Source organism: Hypoxylon trugodes, assembly GCF_022578975.1.
Source record: "Hypoxylon trugodes strain CBS 135444 unplaced genomic scaffold F4822scaffold_1, whole genome shotgun sequence".
Taxonomy (NCBI): domain Eukaryota; kingdom Fungi; phylum Ascomycota; class Sordariomycetes; order Xylariales; family Hypoxylaceae; genus Hypoxylon; species Hypoxylon trugodes.
In genome coordinates, this window is record NW_026250016.1 from 59,097 (window position 1) to 82,907 (window position 23,811).

Consider the following 23,811-nt stretch of genomic DNA (forward strand, 5'->3'; position numbering starts at 1 on the left):
GCGCATTCTGGGGTGTTTATACCCTACTGTGCTCAAGCATGTTAACCCCGGATTCGTGATTTCGGATTCGAGCCGAGGATGCGTTCGAGTTCGTCGGACATTTCCCGAGCCCCGCACTGACAGCGGGGTTTAGTAGCTAGGGTGTAGCGTGGAGAAGTCCCATCCATTCATGGGGAAAATAGAATCCGAGTCTAGCCATTAGTGCTTCCTAAAGTTCTTACATGAATGATTACGTTGATGGTCCGCATGTTGAATACGATTTCTTGCGAGTGTGATATATAGGACGAGCAAAGAGGATGAATGCGAACACTGCGGGTCTTCCTCGGCTTCCGGCTTGCCAAGTATGTTACAGCCGAAAAGTGAAGGTACGTTGTGATAAATGTAATTCGGGGGGCTCACCGGTTTGATGCTGACACACTTCAGTGTGATAGTAGAAGGCCTAAATGTGGCCCTTGTTCAAAGAATGGCATCGATTGTGTCATTCTAGATCCTAATGGAGGGCCCCCTATTTCTAGAGAGTTAGTCCAAGTCCGAGATATAGCTCGACGCCTGTTTGCCAACATACTAATCGCGCTTGGGCTATCGGTTGCAGGTACATACATGAATTAGAGCAGAGACAGCAACAGTACCTGGCCTATACCGTTGATGTATCGGATTGTGAGGACGATGCCGTCTCTGATTCGACTAGAACGACATCACAGAACTTGGAGCAAGCAGAACCAGTCGAAACACCATCCACAATATTACAAGGAGATGGATTAAGGTACCTTATTTATAAGACCTCGTTGTCTCGATGTATTTTCAATTCTGACTAGTGACAGCTTTATGACGCTCTTGTTCACAGATGCAGAATGGAGGAAGAGTAATGCGGCTTTATTGCGGCAATTGGCGGACGCGACAAGGGCAGCCGAGCCGGCAGCTGAACCAAACCAACTTCCTTCGTTGGAGGATGCCCGCTATTTGTTTGATAGTTAGTGAGTCGTGATGTTCGAGTGTGTAGTCCCGATTGTTCTTTGAAACGCTAACAGGATAACTAGCCTCAAAGGACCTCAGGTGCAAAATCCCTTTTTGCTTCGGCAAGATATCCATGGTCTTTTCGCTCGTGTTTTTGAAGATAATACCGCGATGACAACACCCAGTAACCGTGATATGTTTCGTACCTTTATGATACTAGCGAATGGTTCGGTAATACCCCATCGGAATAAAACATATTCGCAGCATCCGTTTGGTTACTACCTTACAGCCATGCAGTACTTTGATCCATTCTTCTTGTCCGATGGGCTAGAAGCTATCCAGAATCTCTTGTTGATATGCCGATTTGGTATTTATTATCATATAGGTATGCCTGGTTCCTTGCGTTGTAAGTCATCCCAGCTAATATCGGTGCGCTAGGAACCTCGATCTGGGAGATTATACGGCTATGTATGCGATTATGTATCGAACAGGAGCTAGAGAGAAAAAGTAGAAAGCCATTGGCTCTTCTCGACGAGCAACTTCGGCGTAGGATCTTTTGGGTCTGCTACGTAACAGACAGATATAGCTCAACCACATTGAATAGGCCTTTTGCTATAGCGGATCAGGACGTCTCGGTGGGATTGCCAGTAGAGGCGAGCGATGACGAGATAATTGCTGCGACGCCGTCTGTTACGGATTTGGATTCGTTTTGCAGTCAGCATATTCCAACACGCCCTAACGAGATGAGCGTCTTGCACGCTTGCGTGCGTCTAAGAAAAATCACTTCTCAGATCCACGACGAAGCATCCCTACTTCTAAAAATAAGCTCGAGCCCTGTCGCGGCAGATAACGAACCTCCCTTTTTAGCTGCGGGGCGAGTATATGCTGTCCTGGAGCGCATAACAAAAGAGCTCGAACAATGGCGCAATTCTGCGCCCATATTCAATCGTCCTCGTTGCTTGTTTGAGAGATACCAGTGGTACGACCTACTACAGGCCAGAGAAACGCTCCAGCTTGTCCGCAAAGCTGTCGACTTGGCCCCGAAGAAGAACGGTCTCCCACCCAAACACATAGTGCTATTATGCCTGAAATGCGCGATTCGTACCATTTTGCTATACTCCGAGTTGTTCCAACAATCCATGGTCACGTACACTAGAAGCTATTTTCATATGATGTTTACAGCGGGGCTTTCTGTCTTATTCTGTATCTCCGCCTCATCGGATTTAGACTCGTTACTCGTGCAGGAGAGCCGTACCGCCCTAGCATGTTGCGAGAGAACTGTTACACAAATGTCAAGTCAGATGCTCGATGCTAGGCATTACGTTCAGTTCTTTAAGGCGGTTTGCTTACACGTCTTTCCTGATCCGGATCGCGATAATCAGATAATATATGATGATTGGTCGAATACCGGGGCGGTATTAACAGGTCATCCTGAACTAGCTCAAGTCCGGAACCAGGCTCGGTCGCCTTGGCCTTACTCTGGTAGTTGGGAAAGGCCGGTATTTAGCGACTTGGAATTCCATAGCCGTGAGATAGGTTTACATCATGCTTTGGGTCAATCAAGCGCACTCGGATCCAACCTGCCTCCCCACCAAGGAACAAGCAACTTTGTATCATCGGAGGGAGCCCGCATTCATAACGATCCGTTGCATTGGGGATTTTTAGGCGATGATGCGTTATGGAGTGTCGGACTAGGTAATTACGTTTATGGCGACTTGGCTGAACTCCATGGTGTAGTTAACGGAAGTGGTTTTGGCTTCAGCCCTTCATAAATGTTCATAGATAATGATGAAATGCGTCGCTAAGCCGGCAGTATCGTTCATATATGAGTCATAAAACCGTATCATGATATTTCAAACATTTTAGCAACCAATCGTCGAAGGCATTCAGGAATTGTTGAGGGTACGTCTACTTTGATGTCTAGACGAGGCGGAACTATTGGATATGGAGGAGATATGACGTTCGGGAACAATCGAGCGTTCGGATTATGGCGGTTTCCCTTCATCAAATGGATTGAAATGGAGAGAAGTATCGCTTGGAATGTCTTGAGAGTATTAAACCTTTCGCTAATGGCCGTGATGATCGTTGAAGACATGTGTATGGCTTCCATCGCTTCTGGGATTCCGTGTTCAGCATTAAGACGGCAAGTTAGATAGACGAACATGGTACTAGCCGAGAAAACGTCGAGCGCATCAAGAAACGAGCCTCCACAACGTTCTATATGCAAGCGCTCGTAACTTCTATCGATAAATTGTTTGCAAGTGCTCATGGCATCCCTCCTGATGTCGTTAGAAGTAACCGTTAAGAGTCCGACGCCATCATCCACTGGAATGTCGTTCAACATAATATTAACAAAAGCAATGGTAGTAAGTTGGTCGAGATAATCGGATAATGGGAGGTGTGACGTAGAGAAATTTCTTAGGTCTGACGGCAAGTCCCTCCAAAAACATAGGTTCCCATAGTCGGATAGAGGACCAGAATGCGAATGGGTACGAAAATTAGATATAAGCCGTGCGTGTACGATGAGGTGACGGCCCACGGTGTGTTCGTAAGGAGAAGATTGTAAGTACCGTTCCCTAGGTTCCTAGATCCACGGTTAATCGCACACCAACGAGACGTCAGTCTAATCAAGTTACCTGAACTGTGATGTCATCATCTTGGATGCTGAAAGGCCTATCCAATGCTAAACTTGTTAATCTTCATAAAGCGTGTTAGCAGGGGAGTGGTTCGTAAATTTAAAAGTGTTCTGAATTGCAACACACCGGTCAATAAGATAAGCGCTCCAGAATAGTGCTCGCCTATAATTGACAGCATTTGGTGAGATCGATGGTTGAGGTTCTTGTTCCTTATGGAGACCCGAAGATATACATTTTTTCACGGCCAATCCCACGAGGTGCCAAGTTGAGCCGCCATTTGGGCTATACATCGAAAAGATAGCCAAGAATAGTACGCAGTGTATGAATACTAATCCGCCTAGGGTTTTCGATATGGAGGGTAGTTGCTTTATGGCAGAGCAATGCAAGCTATTGATGAGCGGCATAAGACTCGTCGACTCAGGTGAAACGGAAGCGCCGATGGCGACGGCAAGACATGAGTTGAATATAGAAAGGGAAGCATTGCCTAGACTACCATCTGGGTGATTGGAGCTATCCACAACAGAGTCGTATTGCGCCCGCAGGCTTTTACTACTTAAGAAGGGATATTTGAAGCATACCTGGTCGACAAAGCGATCCAAGTAACCAATTGTTGCGTCTCGTCGGAGTGACATGGGTTGAAAATCAACCATCAGACCCAGTCGACGAGCGTCGGAAAGCGAAGCAGCTGTCGGATCCGGTCCGTCTAATGCCAAGGCAGCCATAAGAATGTTATCAGTTCGCAGATTCCGGGGTAGTCTCTCAGATTCATCGTGAGGCTCCGCCATAGCAGAACGAGACAAGAGACCAATACCGCCCATGGTATCCCGAATGGTCGACTCTTGGGCGGAGTTATGACCCCTCTGATCATTCGCATCGTGCTCGGAATTTTGTCGTGCCCATCCTACTTCTAGGGAGACATCGGCCGCAATAGTACTGGAGGTACGACGACGCTTGTCAACTCGTCCATGCTCAAGACGATCTATATTCTCCTTTAGAGATTCTATATAACTACGTATGGCTTAGCAATCAATTCATGCGGAGTTTCCATGGCTTAGCAGGTATTACCTAACAACGGACGCGTGTGTGACGCCTGTATCTTCAGAAACAGCGTCAAAGCTCCATTGCCGTTCGGTACATTCAATTTCGAGCTCAGCACACGCTGTACATCTCGGTCGCAATTTGTCACATTTCTGTTTCCGTTTCCAACATCGTTCGCAGGCTTGTTTCCGACGCCGTTCAGACGCGGACGACATGTCGGACAATCGCCGAGGAGTAGAAGAGGTTGGAAATGAGAATTAACATGGACATGACCAATGGAGATGGAAATAGAAATGGAAATGGAACGATGTGGGAGAACGTTAGAAATTCCGGTAGGTCATACATACGCGTTTGATAAATATTACGTAATGTAGTCACATTACTAAGCTCTTTATTTTCTAAATAATATGGATTTATCAAGATGATTAGTCACCCTCAATTCTAGATCTTGGCCCCCCGGCACGGGCACGGGGCCCCAGAATTTAGAAAATACAACTTCTTCTTCCACAACACCCTGAAAACATTAGCATAATCGTCCAGTCCCATTTCATTTCATGCCTCTTTCTTTACACCATTTGTCCCGTTTATTCCATTCTTCTTTCCTAAACCAGTAATTCTCGTATTGATTTCCGTCATTGCACCAGCAGCCTTGGTAGCTCCGTTCAAGAGCAAAGGACCATCTGTAGCAGCCATAACCCATCTAGCTCCCATCCCACAGAACTTCTCGACAAGATCCAACCTCGCGTGTAATCCACCGATTCCTACGTATTTTCCAACCTTGGCACAAGCAGCGATCGTCCGTTCGTACGCTTCCGTCAACCGAGGGTTTTCATAATCCCCAGGAATACCCATCTCAGCTGTGAGATCATTCGTTCCGATGAGCAGCGAATCTACCCCGTCCACGGCTGCGATCTCATCAACCAGTTCCAATGCTTCCAACGTCTCAATCATAGGAATTACCAATGTCGCCGCGTTGGTAACCGGATTGGATTTCTTAGCCGGGATAGATCGAAATTGGTAGTGTGGCAGTCCATTCGTCGAAGATCGGGATCCTACTGGTTGGAACTTGGCTGCCTTGACGACATCTTTGGCATCTTGGACACTTCTTATATGAGGAACGATAACGCCGAGAGCCCCACCATCCAATACTCTCGAAACGAATGAAGATTCCTTACTAGGAACACGAACTATCGTTGCAATGCCAGCATAAAGCGCTGCGATACATATCTGGCTAGTAGTATCCAAGTCGAAAGAAGAGTGTTCCATATCAACGAGAAGACCATCGAACCCCGCCGTCTTCGCCATCATTGGTACTTCCACGGATCTGACCAATTTCACGCTGAGTGTATAAGCAATTTCGCCACGGAGAAGTTTCTCACGAAACGAGTTAGGGATGCTGACGGCCATCGTATTGAATGTGGTAACGCGTTAACTAGTGACTACCGGTATTGATGCTTGAAGAAAAATGGGTAGGATATGGACCAAGAGGCCAAGATTATCAGTTACACCCTGCCTTCAAATACTGAACAGCTATCTCGATATCACAAGTACAAGCGTAATGTGTTCTCCACGACACCATTGCCAGGGCTCGGGTCGGGTCCGATGAAGATGACTCCCATGCAGCCACCCCTCCAACTTATTTTATGGGACAGAAGGCTAGTGCCTGTGGGGTCAATTTCCTCTACCGAGGAGACTCATGCTGGTTTTTGTAGGTCACCACATAAACAAGGACAGGTCCGATAAGTCATCGGATGGGAGCCGAGTACTCATAAACTACCTAGTATTATGTACAACATTTTTCACGGGCCATTGCACGCTAATTATACAGGGGTTTCATATAATCCATGGAATTCGACGACGTCAAATTGACATCGTTCTATCATTAATGGACACATTTATGCTTCAAGGACTTCATTCTCATCGTCCACCGTATTACCATTTCAGTCCTGCCCCATATTCTGTGTAGTTTCCATCATACACGCTGTTGGGAAACCTTTATATCGCATCTCAAAATGGCTCCAGAAAAGCCTACTCTTTACTTACTCGATAATTTCCACCCCGAAGTCATCAAGTACTGCGAGGAAAATTTCACCGCTATCCTTCCTGGCACTCCCGAACATGCAAATTGGCGCCAGGATGCTCGCTTCCTATTGGTTAGATCGTCGCGTCTAACAGCAGAGGATATCCAATCTTGTCCCAAGTTGATTGCTATAGGAAAGCAGGGAGTTGGCATAGAAAAAATAGATGCTGTGGCCTGCTCCAAGCAAGGGATCGAGATTTTTAACACCCCCGGGGTGAACGCTAGGGCTGTTGCTGAGATGGTGCTGTCTTTGACAATGGCAGTTGCGCGAGAAGTTGGTCGCATCAACACGCGACAGACGCAAGGCGTGCTAGTTCCCAAAGAAACATGCTCCGGCCTGATACTTTCACAAAAGACCGTTGGGATCATCGGAATGGGTAATATCGGCAAGATAGTAGCCCAGATATTCCGAGGCGCGTTCGACGCGGAAGTGGTCGCGTACGACCCGTTCCTCCCTTTGGATGCTTGGTCTGATATATCACACACCCGCTTGTCGTCAATCCCCGACCTCCTCAAAGTGTCCGATGTGGTCACAATCCACGTTCCACTTACAGAGAACACGAGAAATATGATTTCTCTTTCAGAATTCCAGATTATGAAGAGGAACGCCATACTTATTAATGCAGCACGTGGAGGCATTGTCAATGAGTCTGACCTAGAGATTGCACTACGGGAACGCTTAATATTCGGCGCAGGGCTAGATTGTCACGAAGAAGAACCGCCAAGCAAAGAAAGATATGAAAAGCTGTGGGAGTTGGGTGTGGTCAGCACTCCACATGTAGGAGCTGCCACGGAGCAAACACAGATAGAAACTGGGACAACAGCAGCGAGGCGCGTACTAGAATTTTACCAAACACAAGCTCAGAGTTGATGGGCTTGAATAGGATAATACTAATGCGATCCATTCGAATTATTTTCACACCACTATGCACCTTTCGGAAGGATCCCGTCAAGTATTATACTCTTTCACATAGTGTATCGCCTTCCCATGCCTCGCGCACCTTAATTAGGTACAACAATAAAAAATGTTACTGCTTAACTATCGGTCTTTTCGTCGCGCCCCTACAGTGCCATTCGACTTTCTGTATGATACCCTCGAGACTATCCGTAATAAACAATGTTTTATTCTCAGGTCCGCCAAAGCAGCAATTAGTCAAGTTTATGCCTTGGCTTCCGCTTACAATTCTTGCCTTTGGGACGCCATCCGAATCTACGACAAAAACGGACGCGAGACTAGGATGACAAATGAAAAGACTCCCTTCTTCATCAAGTGCCAGACCACTATGCGTCGTTAGCATCGTGTCACGAGACAAACCAATTTAACGGTCTATAGAGGTAGGTACTTACTCTGGGCCAGCGTTGCCGAAAGATTGGAAGAATACCCCTGCTTTAGTGACCGTACCGTCCTCATGAAGAGGAAGCCGCCACACTTGGTTTGCTCGCGTCATCGCAACATATAAAAATCGCTCGTCCCGTGAGAGGACTAGGCCATTGGGAGAAACGCCATTTTCAACCAGAGTTTCCAATCTTCCATCGGCACATATCTTATACACTTTACCCGTCTGATCGGTCATACCTGTTTGACCCTGGTCCGTAAAGAATATGTTGCCTCTCGAATCGACAATTAAATCATTTGGACCCTTGAACCGTTCGAGATGTCTCCTAGTTAATCTAGGAGTAACACTTCCCGTTGATGGGTCGAGGCAAAAGATACCCTTTCGATAATATTCAATTAGCATTTCTTTCGATATTTCGCCGCCCGCCGCGAGCTCTCTTACCTGCTTATAATCTGCAACAAGAAGGTTTCCATCTTTATCCACAGCCAAGCCATTAGGCTCCCCATCCCACTGAGCACAGATAGAAACTTCTTTATTTACGTCAACCTTTAGGACTCTGCCGTATGGCACATCAACAACGTAAAGATTACCCTCCAAGTCGGCGACGGGTCCTTCGAGGAATATCCATTGGAATTGTCTTGCAAAGCCACCTCGCCATTCCGACGCTTGGTTTAAGCATCTTAATTCGTCTGGAATCCGGACGAATTCTTCTGCTTGAATTGTTGGAGGCACGGGATAAAAGTTCATGTTGACTTATCCAATTAGGGATGGAATATCACCAATACTTAGGTACGCATGCTCAAATATCAGAGTTATGAAGTCCCACTGCTTAGGAATTTGTCCGAACTTCTCTCGGTCAGTGTCCGATCACCCCACACCCCACCCCATACCCCTAGCCCGTTTAGATCGAAAAAAAGAGGTTCCCAATCCCCAAATAAGTCCAGATTCTCGAATGTGGTGTGGCTTACACAGACATCAGATGATAACCAAGCATGAAGCTCTTCCGAAATGAGTCCCAGCGTCTTTCACGAGCCAACCTTTCTGTTCCTAGATGACGGCCTAGCCGGAACCCCACAAGACAACCCCATGGGGTTACGGACCAAGTGACTGGAACAGCCCTGTATGTTCAGGGGAGCCATTTGAGCATCTGTGCATCCTAACAAAGTACCTTTCATATATCTACGCACCCTACTCGGATACCCTTTCTTCGCCGGTGATGATACAGACAACTCCCACCGCGGTTTTTACAGGGGCAGCTCTTTTATCATGGCAAAACCCTCGTTCATTGCGACTACGGTCGCGAATGTCAAGAACAGCCCGCGAGAAATATTTAATTGGTACATAATTGTTTGTACTTGCTTATGGAGCTTCTCCGGTGTTGCGAAGGGGTTCGATGAAGGTAACGACGCGGAAGTACCACAGATATACATTCTTTACTAACCAATACTCAGGAAACATAGCATCGCTTGTTGTCATGAAGGCCTTTAAGTTGAAGTTTGGCCTAGCGAGCCAGTCCGACTCAGAATATGCTAATACAAAGGGTTGGATCGTCTCGATCGCCACAGCCGGAGCCGTGTTCGGCTGTATTTTCTGCATTCATCTCACAACAATACTCGGTCGGCGGTTGGCCTTTCAGATTTTTACAGTCGTATATATCGCCGGAGTCCTAGGGCAAACATTTAGTAATGGAAACCTATCCGGGCTATACGCGTCGCGATTTATTGCGGGCATGGGCATAGGCGTAACAACGATTCTACCGTCTATCTATCTTGCCGAGGTGAATCCATACTAGCCATAAGACATTCCATTATGTGGAAACTAACGTAGCTGCGGTATAGATTTCTCCCAGTTCTATTCGAGGTTTAGTCACTTTGCAGTACGCATGCTGTCAACAACTTGGCGTCGTCTTCGGCTTCTTCTTCAACTATGGCATAACGAAAAGTTTTGCGGGCAGCAACCTGCAGTGGCAACTCCCAACTGTACTCCAAGTTATCCCGGCCATAATATGGGGTCTTGGGTCATTCCTTACGCCCGAATCCCCTCGCTTTCTTCTGAACAAAGGCAGAAGGTCGGAAGCTTTAACGACCCTTGCAAGGCTTCGAGGAATGTCAGAGGACCACCAATACGTACAGGACGAGTTCAATGGCATTGAAACCCAGCTTAGCCATGAAGCCGATGCCGTTGCTGGCGTATCTTTCATTGATGCGGTGAAGGAAACATTTGGTCCGATAACAAATCGCCGGCGCTTCTTCCTCATGTTTTTTGCGCATCTCTTTGCTCAGTGGTCCGGCGCAAACGCCATCACACAATACAGTAAGTGAAAAAAGAATCCGTCCTAACACTTATATTTCCCAAATTCCCCTACTCTCTTGCACGTACTTAAAGCCACCAGCTGCTAACCGTACTTCTTATCAAGGCCCCACAATCTTCGGCTACCTTGGCATTGAGGGGCAAGAATCCAGTTTCCTGGCAACTGGTATTTATGCTATCGTCAAGTTTGTCTCTACATTGGTTTTTTCCGTCGTCGGAATCGACTTCATTGGCCGACGTCGCTCCCTTATGACTGGGATCACCTTACAGATTGTCACTCTCACTTACGTCGGCGCGTATCTGGGTGTGACGAATGGTCGTTCATCTACATCCATTGCATCGGATTCCTCCGCTATCCACGCAAGCCAAGCCGCAATCGTTGCCATTTACCTTCATGCTGTCGCATGGTCAGTTGGATGGTTCTCGATTCCATATTTGGTCTCTTCTGAGGTTTTCCCAATTCGCATTCGATCCCCAAACGTCTCCGCCCTTATGGCTTTTCATTGGGCCTTTTATTTTGGATGTTCGCGTGCCATGCCTTCACTCTTAGCTGCTACCGACCGATATGGCGCTTTTGCTTTCTTCGCAAGTATTTGTTGTATCTCCCTTGTTTATGTATTCTTCGCAATGCCCGAAACAGCTGGAAGGTCACTTGAGTCCATGGATAGCCTATTCGATCGGCCGTGGTATACTGTCTGGAAGGTCGCATATCCGAAGCCAGAAGAGCTCTTACAAGGTCACCAGCGCGACGATGAGGATGATCTTGAGGTGAAGCCGCACGTGTCCCATAAAAACTAAGGTTATATATTAAATAAACCGAGGGACTACCACAGTATTATCTATCCGCCGTAGCGACGTCCACATCAAACTATAATCAAAATCTACCTGTTGCCAACGCAGAAGCAAGATGTCGTATAAGCGATTTAAATATGTATGATAATGGAGTACTTCTGAAAATTCACCGATTTGGGGGTATTTTGGAAACTACTTTGCTAAAAACGCGCGGTATATCTAGCACCTGTAAACTGTCATCTATATACCCAAATAACCCTAACTCTAGACATCAAGTTATCTTCATATTTAACGCCGAAATTTCATTCTGAGCAACCTTAGAAGAGATGGATATGCTGGATATTGGGATATTAATACCGATATACTAATACGCTGCCATTAAAAGCATGTTTTCTAGGGGTTATGTACTAACATGGTTAAGTATTTAGATATGTAAATATCCGAGTACTTGCGGGGCGTCGAAATTGTTAACGCTCTTTCTTTTTTTTTTTTTTTTTTCTCTAATTCTTCATTCTTCACTAAATTTTCTTCAATTGAAAAGCCACGCTAAATTCTCGCCCGGGTATACGATGATTAGTAAATGACCTTGCTACCTAGTAACCAGATTCGTCACCTTAAACTAGACCTTAGTTTATGAAGTAGGGCTACCTAGGTACCTACCTAGGTTTTCAAGTGAGCCTTCCCTTGGCTCTCGCTAGGAATACCATCGGTCATTTTCCGAGATCTCCATGGCAAAAGCAACTTTCCTTCGGACCCTTTCCGCGCCAAAATCCAGGATGGAGAGGATGGACTCTCCATACTTATCTTCGCAAGACAAACCAAACAGGTCTAATTGCTGAAATATAGACAAATTTAGGACCTACGCTGATGCTAAGAACATAACGCTCTTTAATGTATTTTCCCCCGATAGTATTGTGTCCACGGCAAACTCGAGATGATGCCGGAAAGCTACCCCAAATTCGAGGATCTTCCTACTAACAAGAGTGGCCCGCATGGAAATGCATGGGGTCTCTGGGGTACTAACGATCAGATTGGAACATTGAATCATCTTACGGATGATGTAGTTTCGCGAGCTGCAAAAGAAGAAATCAAAACGGGAAAGAGAGTATCTTTGAAGTAAGTGAGAAGACGAGCCTATGGTACGGTTACCACTCTTGGAGCCGATAAGATTAATATATTCATTACTCACAATTAATTGCGCAGTTGGTCCTTGAAAGGTCCCTCATATCCAAGGTTCCCGAGGAAAATTCTAGACGTCAAACTCATCAATAAGGCGCCATTAAAACACGCCCATGATGATGAGGTGCGGTCACCCTCAAACCCTTCCTAAAGGTCCATAGGAACAGATATTAAATAATTATTTCAGTGGTCTTTCAATTCCCAATGTAGCTCCCAGTGGGACGGATTCCGCCATTATGCATATCAAAAAGAGGGAGTGAGTAAAGCCCAGCCCCAATGTCTCAATTCGCCTATTAAATTGTTCAAAAGTTGTACTATCTAGGTCACACCGCCGCGGACTTTGCAGGGTCCTCCGAGTCCAACAGCATCCACCGTGAATAAACCTAACCTTGCTACGATGGAATCATTAAATACGTTTTAGACTGATATGTATATCTAGATTTATCTGTAAAAGGCATCGCTAGTCGGGCCGTATTCATTGACTGGTATGCTTGGGCTCAAAGGAGAGGTCTAACAGTCGACGCGATGAGCAATCATCCCGTACAATGGACGGAACTTATCCAAGTTCTCGAGGACCAGGGGATGTCTCTTAACGAGATACGCCCTGGTGATATACTTGTCATACGTTTTGGATATCTAACACAGTACGAAGGAATGGAAGAAGCGAAACGACATCGTCTGAATGAGCAGTACAAAACACAAAAGCCGCAGAACATCGGGATCCAGCCTTCAAGGCAATTTCTTAAATTTCTTTGGAATACGAAAATCGCAGCTGTTGCGGGTGATTCGCGGTCTTTTGAAGTTTGGCCTTGTCAAGAGTTAGATTGGCATTTACACGAATGGCTTCTGGCTGGTTGGGGTATGCCAATTGGTGAGCTATTCGACTTAGAAGCTCTAAGTAAAATGTGTTCCTCTCTTGGACGATATACATTTTTCCTCTCAAGTTCCCCAATGAATGTGAGTAATTAATATACCACTGTCTATGTGTATTTTCTAATGTATCGAAGGCCCCAGGAGCGGTTGCGAGTCCTCCCAATGCTCTTGCGTTTTTTTAGCCACGAAAATTCGTTTATTGAAGAGGTAAAATAAGCACACGCGCCCGGGGGATGATTCGGGTTTCTACGTAGTACGGACAATAAAAATTTCGTAGCTCGGCGTTTTCAATGTGCCGTCTACTATCGTCGTACCATTTTTTTACTTGATGATGTGGACTTGGCCCATAATACAACTTCACGAGAACTAATTGCCCACACCCTCCAATAATGCTAGTAATTCTAAGTAGAGTTCTCAAAATTACTATTGCCGATCTAGATTGCTTACTTAAATCACAGGCGATCCGATAAGTCCAACTTTTAGAATATACAAGCCGACGAAATCATTATCGGATATCGTCCGATGCTGCTCGGATATGTTCCGCCTATCAAACGGACAACCCTGTATCACCTATGCGTAACGCTAGCAAACCAAAGTACCAAGGCTTCCAAGTTATTTCGCACATGCATGGATAGGCACATGGGTAGAATCTATTACCATCCCTAGGTAGACGAGTTGGTTTGATGTTGACTCCATGCGGTCGGTCCAATACCCCGGAATTTCATAGTGGGGAGTAGCCCCTGATCCCCATGCTCCTTACCCCAGATTCGAGACCAGCCACATTCCTGACGAGATCTAATAAAAATTACTTAACCACCCATTATGGATGGTCTTTCTGGGTTTTCACGTATCACTCACCACCTGGGAACTTCATAATGACTGTCAAGATGAATGATGACTCTCTCAAGCTGGAAGAGGGCACCGATATCAAGCATATTGAGGCTCCTCTCAATGGCACATACGGCGCGAGGTTCTCGACTGAAGATGTTGAATTCTTGCGCTTATACGAGGGTTTTAAGGGGAAGAAAGTTATTCGTAAGGTAAGCTGTCACCAGGAATCGTTCTCAAAGAATCGTTCTCTTTAACCATGCGCCCTAGATGGATATACGTATCGTCCCGGTAATGGCCCTTTTATACCTCTGCTCACATATCGACCGCGGAAACATCGGAAACGCAAAGATAGAGGGTATGGATAAAGCCATTGGTTTGACAGGAAACCAATACAACATCGCCAGTACCATATTCTTCGTCCCTTACATTATCTTTGGTAAGATCCCGGTGACTCCAACATGACCTGATTCAGCTAACTTCGCAAAGAAATTCCATCGAATATCGTCTTAAAGAAAGTCCGGCCAAGCTTCTGGTTAACATTCTTGATGGTATCATGGGGCATCGTTATGACACTCATGGGAATTGTCAAAAACTTCGCTGGAATGGCTGCTTGTCGCATCTTTCTTGGCCTCTGCGAAGTATGTACAACCCGAATCCTAAAATATGTAAGGATACTAACAGAAGCTTTTTCCAAGGCGGGGTTCTTCCCCGGTGCTGTATATCTCGTGTCTACCTGGTATCCCCGACACGAACTCCAGCAACGGCTCGCACTGTTCTATACCGCGTCGGCATTCTCGGGGGCTTTGAGCGGTTTGCTCGCATATGCGATTGCTGATATGAATGGTCTTGGAGGTATCGCCGGATGGCGATGGATTTTTCTTCTCGAGGGAGCTGCGACTATCGTTATTGGATTAGCAATGCCATTATTGATATCGGACAGTCCCGAGAGAGCTTCGTGGTTAACCGACAAAGAGAAGCGATTTATTGATTTACGTCTGCGAGCCTCGGGGGTCCGTACCGCGACCGGGGAAGGCGACAAGTTTTCTTGGAAGTTACTTCTCTCTACTATGGTGGATTGGAAGATCCTCTTGGGAATATTGGTCTCGTGGGCGAACTCGGTTCCGAATTCCGTCTTCAAATTTACCCTCCCGCAGATTCTTACAGAATTGGGATTCGTCAAGGAAAAGGCTCAACTTCTAACTATTCCGCCATATTTCTGTGGAGGTGTATCGGCATGGTTGGTTGGACGTTACGCTGATCGGTTCGCATGGCGCGCACCATTCATTCTCGTACCCATTACATTTCTCGTGGCTTCTTTCGCTATTCTATTTAGCCTCTCTAGAGATATCGCTTCCAATGTCGGCCCTATGTACTTTGCCATAGTGTTGGCACAGATAAGTATATATCCACTTCTCCCTGGAATCTCGGCTTGGGTAGGCAATAACTTAGCGCCATCATGGAAGCGATCGATCGGTCTTGCTTGGCTACTCGCCGCTGGAAACTTTGGCAGTAAGTTGCGTGGCCTCTTGGAGTGTTCATATAATGCTGACCCCACTAGGTATTATTGGAACGAACATATTCCTGGACAAGGAATCGCCTACGTACCCCACCGGATACGGCGTTTCGCTCGGAATATGTATACTCGCCATTATCGCCGGCGCCATTCTCGAGTTCTGCCTCTGGTCTGCCAATCGAACAAGGAAGAGGATTTCGGAAATCGAAATAAGAGAGAAGTATACACAAGAGAAATTAGATGCCATGGGAGAGAATAGTCCATTATATAAGTACACCCTATAATATTGGGGCGTCAGGTTGACTCTTCCCGTCTTTTCTAAAAGAGCACCTCCTCCATCTCTGAGTGTCGTGATGGTCTTTTGGCTTAGAGACACCATGGAACTCCTATTGTGTATACCTCAGGTATTCGATGGTTGTATACGTTAGATATGGAAGTGTGATCCGGTCATGTACTATCAGCTACCCCTCAGTCCAAACATGCTCATATTTCCAGAACACATGGTCGCCTAGACCTGTTAAACTGACCAATATCGTCGACGCAAATCGTGTGTAACCAATATCGCATTCAGTTATGCAGGATAGAACCCCAAAACCAATCGAATACATGCCTGAGCATGCAATCGTGCCCGACTACGAGCATGTCAGGCTGTGCCGTTTCTTGGGAAGCCTAGCGACCTCAGACCAACGTCTACTTCTGTTTCAAACTATACACATACCTTGATATCCACACATTCTATTACCCACACTGATACTCAACTAACCATGGAAGCGTCCGCATTGACTCAAGTAGTGAAGCCCCTCTACTCCTTTCTTTTTCCCGACCACGATGCAAACGGTCCAAGGTTGAACAACGAGTCATCCGAGCATGGAAAATGTCAGGATATATCCGCGGATAAGTCCATCACGAGATATCTTCTAGAAAGGAGTGCTGATTTTCGGGAGCTCACCGAACTCCGGCGGAAGGTTAGTCAAGTCGAACCCCCTAGTTTGATCTACGGTGCTAACATAGTCGTACAACAGGGATGGGAAAACCCCGAGGGTGATGTTTATTTTCGGAATCAACGAAGAAATGCAGACAATTGTGACGATCAGACTGCTCAACACTTCTTCAGGATGATGATGAAGATCGGGGAGGAAATTCACCAATCCACCAACGCCTTCGCGATACGTTCGCGGGAACCAAGAATCTTGGACATGTGCATGGCACCTGGAGGTTTTCTTGCGACAGCCTTGAAACACAACCCGGGTGCTAAGGGACTGGCATTTAGCTTGCCCCCCTCTAGCGGTGGGCACAGGGTGCTTATTCAAAATTCTTCGGCCGTTGAGCAGAGGTTCCTAGATATCACGATGTTAGCCGCCGATATGGGCGTTGAGGAGATTCCCAAGGATCATCCGGACGCCGGTAACTTCTTATCACAGCAGCTTAGACCTAACCAACTATTCGATCTAGCTTTATGTGACGGCCAAGTTCTCCGAACGCATGAGCGTTCCGAATATCGAGAGAAGCGAGAAAGCAGAAGGTTAACAGTCGTTCAATTGGCTCTTAGTCTTGAATATCTCAGGCCAGGAGGCGCTATGGTCGTTCTGTTGCATAGACTTGAGGCCTGGGACACTGCAGACTTGCTGCGGGCATTCTGTAAGTTTGCCACCGTACGAACTTTGAAACCCACAACAAGTCACACCAGACGTTCCTCGTTCTACATGGTCGCCACCAGAATTCAGAGCCGACATCCGGAAGCCATCCGGTTAGTTGAGAGTTGGAAAAATATATGGAAGATCGCCACGTTTGGATCGGACGAGGATTACCAACGAGCGCTCAGAAACGACAGTTCCAATGCGGAAAAGTTGCTTGAGGAATTTGGCCCCAGGCTTGAAAGGTCAGGGTCGCGAATTTGGAAGGTTCAGTCTAATGCTCTCGCCAAAGCACCCTGGTGTAAGGATCGGAAATAGGAGTAAGTGTAATTGATTACTGGAATGATTACTTCTACCACCGCACCCTCTGGAAGCAGGCATATTCGCATAACCGAGAAGATTAGCAAGTTGAGGCAGTTCGGCATATGAGGACGTGTAGTATAGAGGGATAGCTTACGGACGGACGGCACGTTTGTGACTTATATAATTTGATATATCTCGGGATACTCACATCCGTACAATTCCAAACATATTCCCAGTAAATGCGCTTGCGGCGCACACCACTCATTCTTACACCAGTCACCTTGATTACTACCGTAAGATAGACCCACCATACAGCAATCTTCTTCACAATCTCCCTACTCAGTACAAATTGTTCAGGTCGTTTGATCATCAGAATAGACAATAGTTGGACTTGCAACCAGGGCATGCCGACACACTGCATTCCGGACAGGAAAAGGACCATTTCGTTCGAGTCTGGTTGCAGAATGTGCACTTCGACCGACCATTCTTCTTTAGCCAGCCAAACCGCGGATGATCGCAGTTAGGTGATGGAGCAGATCGCATCGGCCGGGCAGGTCGACGTTTCGCCGCTTGTCTATCGTCAGCTTCTTGCCGCATTTTGGCCCAGCTACTACGAGCTGATTGTTGCTTCTCCTCAATCAGAATAGCTTTTAGTCGTTCTTGTGCTGCTAGTTCTTGTTCAATCCTGATTCTTCTAGCTGCTTCCTCGGATCTTCTTTCCGCTTCTCTCTCTTTTTCTTTGCGAAGCCTCTCCTTTGCCGCTAGTTCCTGTTGTTCCCTAGCTCTTCGTGCAGCTTCTCGCGTTCGTTCTTCGGCTCGTCTCGCTTTCTCCTCTCTTATTCTCTCGCGCTCGGCCTTGGCTTCAGCAGCTCGTCTTTCTTCTTCCATTCTACGAACTCTCTCGGCTTCTGCTGCCCTCCTTTTTTCTTCGGCTTTTTCCCTAGCGGCGCGCTGTTCCTCCTCAGCTTGTTTCCTTTCGTCATCTCTACGTTGGCGTTCTTCTTGTTCCCTTTGTGTATTCCATTCGTCTCGCAAGTCGAAGTAGAGTCTGTCATAGGCTGCACGCCTATCCTCATCGATGAGGCATTCATACGCTTCGCGAACCTAAGTAGAAGATGATAGTCAGTTACATTAGTGGCTATTCCTTGAAGTATTCTTCTAACCAATTACCTAGGACGTACCTTACGGAACTCGTGCGCATCAATACATTGTCCTGGTGCTTTTTTATCGGGGTGATGCTTTCTAGCTAATCTGCGAAAGGCGCACTTGATATCCCGAGAAGTTGCCTGTTGTGTCAATTGAAGGTCCGCATAAAAGTCCGAGAGATTGTGTTCATCGAATGAACCCATTTTCAGTTCTGTATTTAGTAGCTACACCGTTTAAGATGATCGGATAGCGATCCTAAGTAGGGTGTAGGCTGCTTCATAACGAACAGAAGGACCCCAGAGGTAGTGAATGACCATGTATTAGGCGAATAAAAATATAATAAATGCGCCGAAGCGTGTATCGCTTCCATTGGTCTTTTATTGTCAAATTATATCCCATTCGTTATCAAGGTCATTCCAAGGAGGGGGATATGGACGTGTTGGGTTGTGGTGACTGTAACATGCATCACTGTTCATTCATTACCTTGAATGTGCTTGTGGAAGGGACGCAGTCGGTTATGGTTGTAGTTCATGTTGTAATCTGTGTCTTCTTGAACGTAATTGCGCATACATCATGTACTTTTCCAGACGATATTTCCAGACGATATATTCGAATATTTTCTCGAAAACCATAATGAATGTAGTGGTTTTGTAGTGATACCGCTGAGTTTGAGAGCACGCCGACGTGCCACGCCGTAATAGATACCTATCATGTTAGGGCTTGAGAACGTACCGGGCGAATATTTAGGTGGTGAATAACTTGTAATAGCAGCATCAGAAGGTCAAAGTGTCGAAAGTTCTCAATCCCAGCCCGCTTGTTTACACCAAAGCCCGCTACACGGAAAATCGAAGGGGAACTTCGCGAAATAAAAAAAAACGATTTTACCTACAATCGCTTTCTGAATTGACAAAACGCTGTACGAAAAAATTCCGATTGATGATGGCGATGGGTGGATGTAAGAATGAGATAAAAGGTCTAGAAACGAAATAGGACCTCTGTCGTCGCTAAAGCTATCATGTTCTATCGTTTACCTTAGGTACCGTAGGTGGCCATTCGACCATTCCATTATCACTAAAAGCGCCACGATGCGGGTTGTTTTACGGGTCCTAGGTACTGAGGTAGGCATCATATAGCGGACCTCTCAGGGTGAAAATGGAACAGTCGATAACACCCCTACCCCTTTCGATTCAGTCAGTGCTACCTAGGTATCTTCTATTATCCCCAAGAGGAAGAAGTTCTGGAAGGAAAGGGGTAACTAGCTTCACAATTTCGCGTCTAATAGAACAAAACGAATCTCGAGTCGGGTTACCATATACGTTACCTTGTAGCGATCCTGATAATCTGCAGGGGCCTTTCAAGCTGAAGCTTTAGAACCCCTACCTAACCGAACACCGCTGTAGCATTGAGCAACGAACCAATGATCGTCTTAAGTGGGCGCCTATGAGAAAAGAAGTTAGGACGATCTATAATCCCAGTGATAATCGCCGTTCTTGCGACAGGTATTGTTTCATCAACCTTCCTTAACCCTTAACCCCATCGTTGCCGCCGCAAAGATATCTACACCCCTATTATGCTTTCAATGAATGTCAAAAGGCCCTTCGCTCAAAACAGAAGCGCGAAGGTATTGAAGGTTCCAAAGTAATCGCCATGAAACCTGACGAAACTCCTCATTTTAAAATAGGGAGCTGGTAAGCTCCTTGACAACCTTGGAACTTTTTCGCGATACCGAAGCCACCACATGCAACAAGGAGCCCACGATGCAGCGTCAAGTATTTAAACCACCGCATGCCCGACGAAGCCGTTGCTTTCACTACTTAGGTGGCAATGACGAGTTCTTGTTGGAGTCGCTTTTCATTCCTTTTTGATTCTCAGCCCTGCCGTGCAGGAGTTTTCGTTCTTTTAATTCCGTACCTTTCGTTACTTTCACTTCGGTTAGACGCCGTGTTTTCATATACGACCAGATTTCTCAATACAGGTATTAGAAGATTAATCATCATGTATTCGTTCATCGCTACCCTCCTTAGCGTACAGTCGCTCGTAAATGCATCACCCATTACATCCCTAAACCTGCATCGAAGAACCGTGACAGAGCTGGATCAAGCCGCCTTCGAGGAAGCTCAGCAGCCAGATAACACGGCGACGAAAGCCTTTTCCGGGACGCAAATACGGGTAAGGCAAACCAAAGCCGGCAATTAGGCCATGTCATTAATAGAGTGCACTTTAGACCTCTGATGGGCGATGCTTGTTCGTTGATGAATTATCGGGAGATTTCCGTGCGAACCTCACACCTATACAAGTAGCCGAATGTGATACCACTGATGGGCAAGGATGGGATATAATTACAGCGGGCAAGCATAATAATGCTGAAGGGTCAATGCTAGTTGTTAGCACGCTGGTTAGTACCTACTCGCCTACCTACCTAGGCACCTAACCTTGGGTACCTGGTACACCATTCGACTAGGGGTATAATGTGCTAAATTCCGGGATTATAGACGAACGCTTGCTTCAACTTCGACCCACGACGAGCAAGCGGTAATCAAGTTATTCTATTCAGCTGCGGAGGTCGTGCAGATGGCGGCGGTGAAGTAACAGACTCTCAGCTATTTCCTTTTAACGGTACTAGCGGTCCACTCACATTATCGCCCGAGAACGATTCGCAGTCATGTTTTACCGTCAAAGGAAATGTTGTTGATGTTGCGCCTTGCGCTGCTGGAGATTCCGACCAGCAGTTTACTTTCAGTGGCTCTCCTGCTGTTGTGCCCACTGATTCAAGCCCCCAAAGCACTGTATCTGCACCTACTATCCCCACCGCTACGGTGACCTCGCAGGATGCAAGCCAAGCGCCTACAGCACCTACGGCACCTACCTCAAGCCCCGTTTCCTCGCCAGTTACAACTAATGTGGCAGTCGGGGGGATCCCTAACCCTACAGCGTCCGTCCCCGTATCTCGCGCTGGTGGTGTGTTGCAACCCTCAGCAGTAGCCGAATCACAGCCGCGGGATGACACTGCAACGCGCGCTTTTACTTCAGTTAGCATAAAGGCGCCAAATGGCCAGTGTCTATTCATCGATCCAACCGCTGGAGACTTTCGCGAAAACTTGATTCCAGTTTCTTTGGTGACCTGTGCCGGGACGCCCAACGAGAAGTTTGACATTATCACGGCGGGAAAACATAATAACGCTCAAGACTCAGCTTTAATCGTGAGTAGTCTAGTAAGTCATACCTGTCTCTCCACTGAATCTTTTCGAATTCCGCTTATACTTTTTAGACAAATGGATGCATCAGTTTTGATGGACGGCGTCCAGCTGGTGATACAGTAACTCTTTTCTCATGTGGAGGACGTGCAGCAGGAGGTAGGCATTATCCTCCCATCTCAAGTTATTATACAGCACTAAAATTTAAGCAGAGGGCGACACGAATAACGGTCAATTGGTTCCATTCACTGGTGGAACAAGCCTGGTATTTGCCCCGGAGAGCGAGCGTAATGCGACCTGCATCATAGCTGGAGATGGTCGGCTTGACTCTGCACCTTGCACTAATGATGGCTCACAAGTCTTCACTATTCAGACGTAGACTGCTTGGCATCTTACAGCCGTTCCAAGGAGAGGCACAATTGTTGATATTGATGTTGATACTGACTTTAGGATTTACATATTTTAACCATTTACATTATACCCAAACAAACACCAAATTTATTTCTTGTGACCATTGTATTCATTTCCAATGCACTACTTACTTAGGTAGTGTCCAATTACATCATTTATTTAAACTAGCATCTCCATGTGTACCTAGGTATAGATCCTCCGTGTCATAGCAATGTCGCGGCCCTTCTTCGAACCCAAAAATACCGCGCAAGCTATCAATACAGCTCTCTCAAGAACGGTTCGTCGTCTTAAATTGACTCTCCTTAACTAACCATTGCTCCATTGTCAACATCTCAGGATGATCCTTACGCCGCGCTGCGATATCCGCCTTGTATCCATTACTTGCGAACCATCCGAGCATCAAACCCATTTCGGTGACCATATATGTCAATGCACTTCCAAAAAACCAATAAGTCGCAGGAGCCGGTGACCCTGTCGCCCCAGCGAAGGATTCGTTGAGCTGTTCCCACGATAACTCATCACCGGCAAGCCCAACAGCCTTCCGGTTCCAGTTCTCAGGCTCAGCAAAAGCCTTCGCGGCAAAGACTCCAATATCAGACGTCGCAACCCATTGCATGCGTTTATTTCCTAGATGGTTGTGCAGCGCGGCCATGAAGACTTTGGTGGGAAATCCAGGGGCTAAGTTATCCATAAAAGCTACAGGACGTAGTATAGTCCAGCCCATATTAGCTCCCGACCCCCCGGGACCTGTGACATCTCGAAGGTGTCGTTCGATCTGATATTTACTCTGGAAATGAGGAATAGGCGTGGTGTTTTCCCAAGATTCTGTGTCGCCGCCCCGTTCAACGCTGCTGTAAACAAAGTGTTTAACACCAGCTTTTATAGATTCGTCAATGAGTGCGTTTCCCTGCGCGACTTCACTTTCGAGAGTGACGCCCTTTCCCATGGAAATTTGGACTGAATACACACCCCATATTGGTTGAGAATGGGCTTTTCGGGCTACCTGAAAGAGCTCAGGAACGTTGTCTAGATTGCCCTGTACAAGTTTGATGGAGGGCGACTTCTCAAGAAGGCGCTTAGCATTGGAGCTGCTGGCATCGCGTGTGACTGCGAGGATCGTGAATTTGTTTGGGTATCGGCTAAGAAGTGCGTTGATTACGGCACCTCCTTGCTTCCCCGTAGCGCCGGTGACGAGGATGACTTTAGTGGTGTTGGATTGCTTAGGCATGTTGAGTGATACGCAATGTCGATGTACTATCTACGTCGATGGAATTAGAAGTAAGCAACAGCATGGGATTATTTACATTGTCGACAAAGAAGAGTCGCGTACACATACGTGGACATCAGGTATCTAAGTTTAATCGAACTAAACCGCTCGACCCCCCTTTTCGTACCGCTTTCGGTGAGCTTGAGCAAGGGATAGGCTGTCACATCAAACTTTTCGGTGCTTGAAACTGTCAAAAGTCCGCTTTCAGAACTTACGCGGAACGCTTCGCGGCATATGCCTGTCTTGTTTGGGGACTTGCGTGGAATTCTTCCATGGCATGGATTTATTTAGGTCCCTCCCGTCCGATGTCTTA

At 46.6% G+C, this 23,811-nt stretch overlaps 12 protein-coding genes across 12 annotated transcripts; 7 read left to right on the forward strand and 5 right to left on the reverse strand.

Moving 5' to 3' along the window:
• Nucleotides 1-296: 296 nt before the first annotated feature.
• On the forward strand, nt 297-2,726 carry F4822DRAFT_439324 (fungal-specific transcription factor domain-containing protein; the record flags this gene model as incomplete). Its single annotated transcript, XM_051462627.1, has 6 exons — nt 297-365; nt 424-518; nt 593-763; nt 822-974; nt 1,038-1,339; nt 1,393-2,726. 6 exons carry the CDS (start codon nt 297-299, stop codon nt 2,724-2,726), a joined length of 2,124 nt encoding a protein of 707 aa, XP_051318883.1.
• Nucleotides 2,727-2,797: 71 nt separating this feature from the next.
• Nucleotides 2,798-4,843, reverse strand: F4822DRAFT_423574 (fungal-specific transcription factor domain-containing protein; the record flags this gene model as incomplete). The annotated part of the gene is made up of 4 exons (XM_051459996.1): nt 2,798-3,538; nt 3,591-3,651; nt 3,717-4,598; nt 4,656-4,843. 4 exons carry the CDS (start codon nt 4,841-4,843, stop codon nt 2,798-2,800), a joined length of 1,872 nt encoding a protein of 623 aa, XP_051318884.1.
• Nucleotides 4,844-4,994: 151 nt separating this feature from the next.
• Nucleotides 4,995-6,338, reverse strand: F4822DRAFT_406 (HpcH/HpaI aldolase). The gene has a single exon (XM_051458357.1). The coding sequence runs from the start codon at nt 6,033-6,035 to the stop codon at nt 5,181-5,183; it is 855 nt and encodes a 284-aa protein (XP_051318885.1). The 5' UTR covers nt 6,036-6,338; the 3' UTR covers nt 4,995-5,180.
• F4822DRAFT_407 (D-isomer specific 2-hydroxyacid dehydrogenase) lies at nt 6,339-7,815 on the forward strand. The gene has a single exon (XM_051458454.1). It carries the CDS (start codon nt 6,641-6,643, stop codon nt 7,577-7,579), a length of 939 nt encoding a protein of 312 aa, XP_051318886.1. The 5' UTR covers nt 6,339-6,640; the 3' UTR covers nt 7,580-7,815.
• F4822DRAFT_423577 (gluconolactonase) lies at nt 7,737-8,792 on the reverse strand (the record flags this gene model as incomplete). The annotated part of the gene is made up of 3 exons (XM_051459997.1): nt 7,737-7,989; nt 8,056-8,423; nt 8,487-8,792. The coding sequence occupies 3 exons, from the start codon at nt 8,790-8,792 to the stop codon at nt 7,737-7,739; spliced, it is 927 nt and encodes a 308-aa protein (XP_051318887.1).
• Nucleotides 8,793-9,311: 519 nt separating this feature from the next.
• Nucleotides 9,312-11,153, forward strand: F4822DRAFT_423578 (general substrate transporter; the record flags this gene model as incomplete). Its single annotated transcript, XM_051459998.1, has 4 exons — nt 9,312-9,444; nt 9,497-9,822; nt 9,884-10,358; nt 10,462-11,153. The coding sequence occupies 4 exons, from the start codon at nt 9,312-9,314 to the stop codon at nt 11,151-11,153; spliced, it is 1,626 nt and encodes a 541-aa protein (XP_051318888.1).
• Nucleotides 11,154-12,084: 931 nt separating this feature from the next.
• F4822DRAFT_423579 (uncharacterized protein) lies at nt 12,085-13,381 on the forward strand (the record flags this gene model as incomplete). Its single annotated transcript, XM_051459999.1, has 6 exons — nt 12,085-12,263; nt 12,351-12,450; nt 12,514-12,582; nt 12,636-12,699; nt 12,766-13,283; nt 13,334-13,381. 6 exons carry the CDS (start codon nt 12,085-12,087, stop codon nt 13,379-13,381), a joined length of 978 nt encoding a protein of 325 aa, XP_051318889.1.
• A 693-nt stretch (nt 13,382-14,074) lies between these two features.
• Nucleotides 14,075-15,827, forward strand: F4822DRAFT_423580 (major facilitator superfamily domain-containing protein; the record flags this gene model as incomplete). Its single annotated transcript, XM_051460000.1, has 5 exons — nt 14,075-14,239; nt 14,298-14,466; nt 14,517-14,668; nt 14,726-15,539; nt 15,589-15,827. The coding sequence occupies 5 exons, from the start codon at nt 14,075-14,077 to the stop codon at nt 15,825-15,827; spliced, it is 1,539 nt and encodes a 512-aa protein (XP_051318890.1).
• Nucleotides 15,828-16,307: 480 nt separating this feature from the next.
• On the forward strand, nt 16,308-17,726 carry F4822DRAFT_439325 (uncharacterized protein; the record flags this gene model as incomplete). Its single annotated transcript, XM_051462628.1, has 2 exons — nt 16,308-16,508; nt 16,566-17,726. The coding sequence occupies 2 exons, from the start codon at nt 16,308-16,310 to the stop codon at nt 17,493-17,495; spliced, it is 1,131 nt and encodes a 376-aa protein (XP_051318891.1). The 3' UTR covers nt 17,496-17,726.
• F4822DRAFT_597 (DnaJ-domain-containing protein) lies at nt 17,673-19,013 on the reverse strand. The gene is made up of 2 exons (XM_051463715.1): nt 18,662-19,013; nt 17,673-18,584 (listed from the first exon to the last, which is right to left on the reverse strand). The coding sequence occupies exons 1-2, from the start codon at nt 18,827-18,829 to the stop codon at nt 17,850-17,852; spliced, it is 903 nt and encodes a 300-aa protein (XP_051318892.1). The 5' UTR covers nt 18,830-19,013; the 3' UTR covers nt 17,673-17,849.
• Nucleotides 19,014-20,621: 1,608 nt separating this feature from the next.
• F4822DRAFT_439327 (uncharacterized protein) lies at nt 20,622-22,349 on the forward strand (the record flags this gene model as incomplete). The annotated part of the gene is made up of 5 exons (XM_051462629.1): nt 20,622-20,795; nt 20,851-21,021; nt 21,119-21,838; nt 21,895-21,979; nt 22,033-22,349. 5 exons carry the CDS (start codon nt 20,622-20,624, stop codon nt 22,197-22,199), a joined length of 1,317 nt encoding a protein of 438 aa, XP_051318893.1. The 3' UTR covers nt 22,200-22,349.
• A 120-nt stretch (nt 22,350-22,469) lies between these two features.
• On the reverse strand, nt 22,470-23,728 carry F4822DRAFT_649 (NAD(P)-binding protein). Its single transcript, XM_051463805.1, has 2 exons — nt 23,568-23,728; nt 22,470-23,485 (listed from the first exon to the last, which is right to left on the reverse strand). The coding sequence occupies exon 2, from the start codon at nt 23,457-23,459 to the stop codon at nt 22,500-22,502; it is 960 nt and encodes a 319-aa protein (XP_051318894.1). The 5' UTR covers nt 23,460-23,485; nt 23,568-23,728; the 3' UTR covers nt 22,470-22,499.
• Nucleotides 23,729-23,811: the final 83 nt, after the last annotated feature.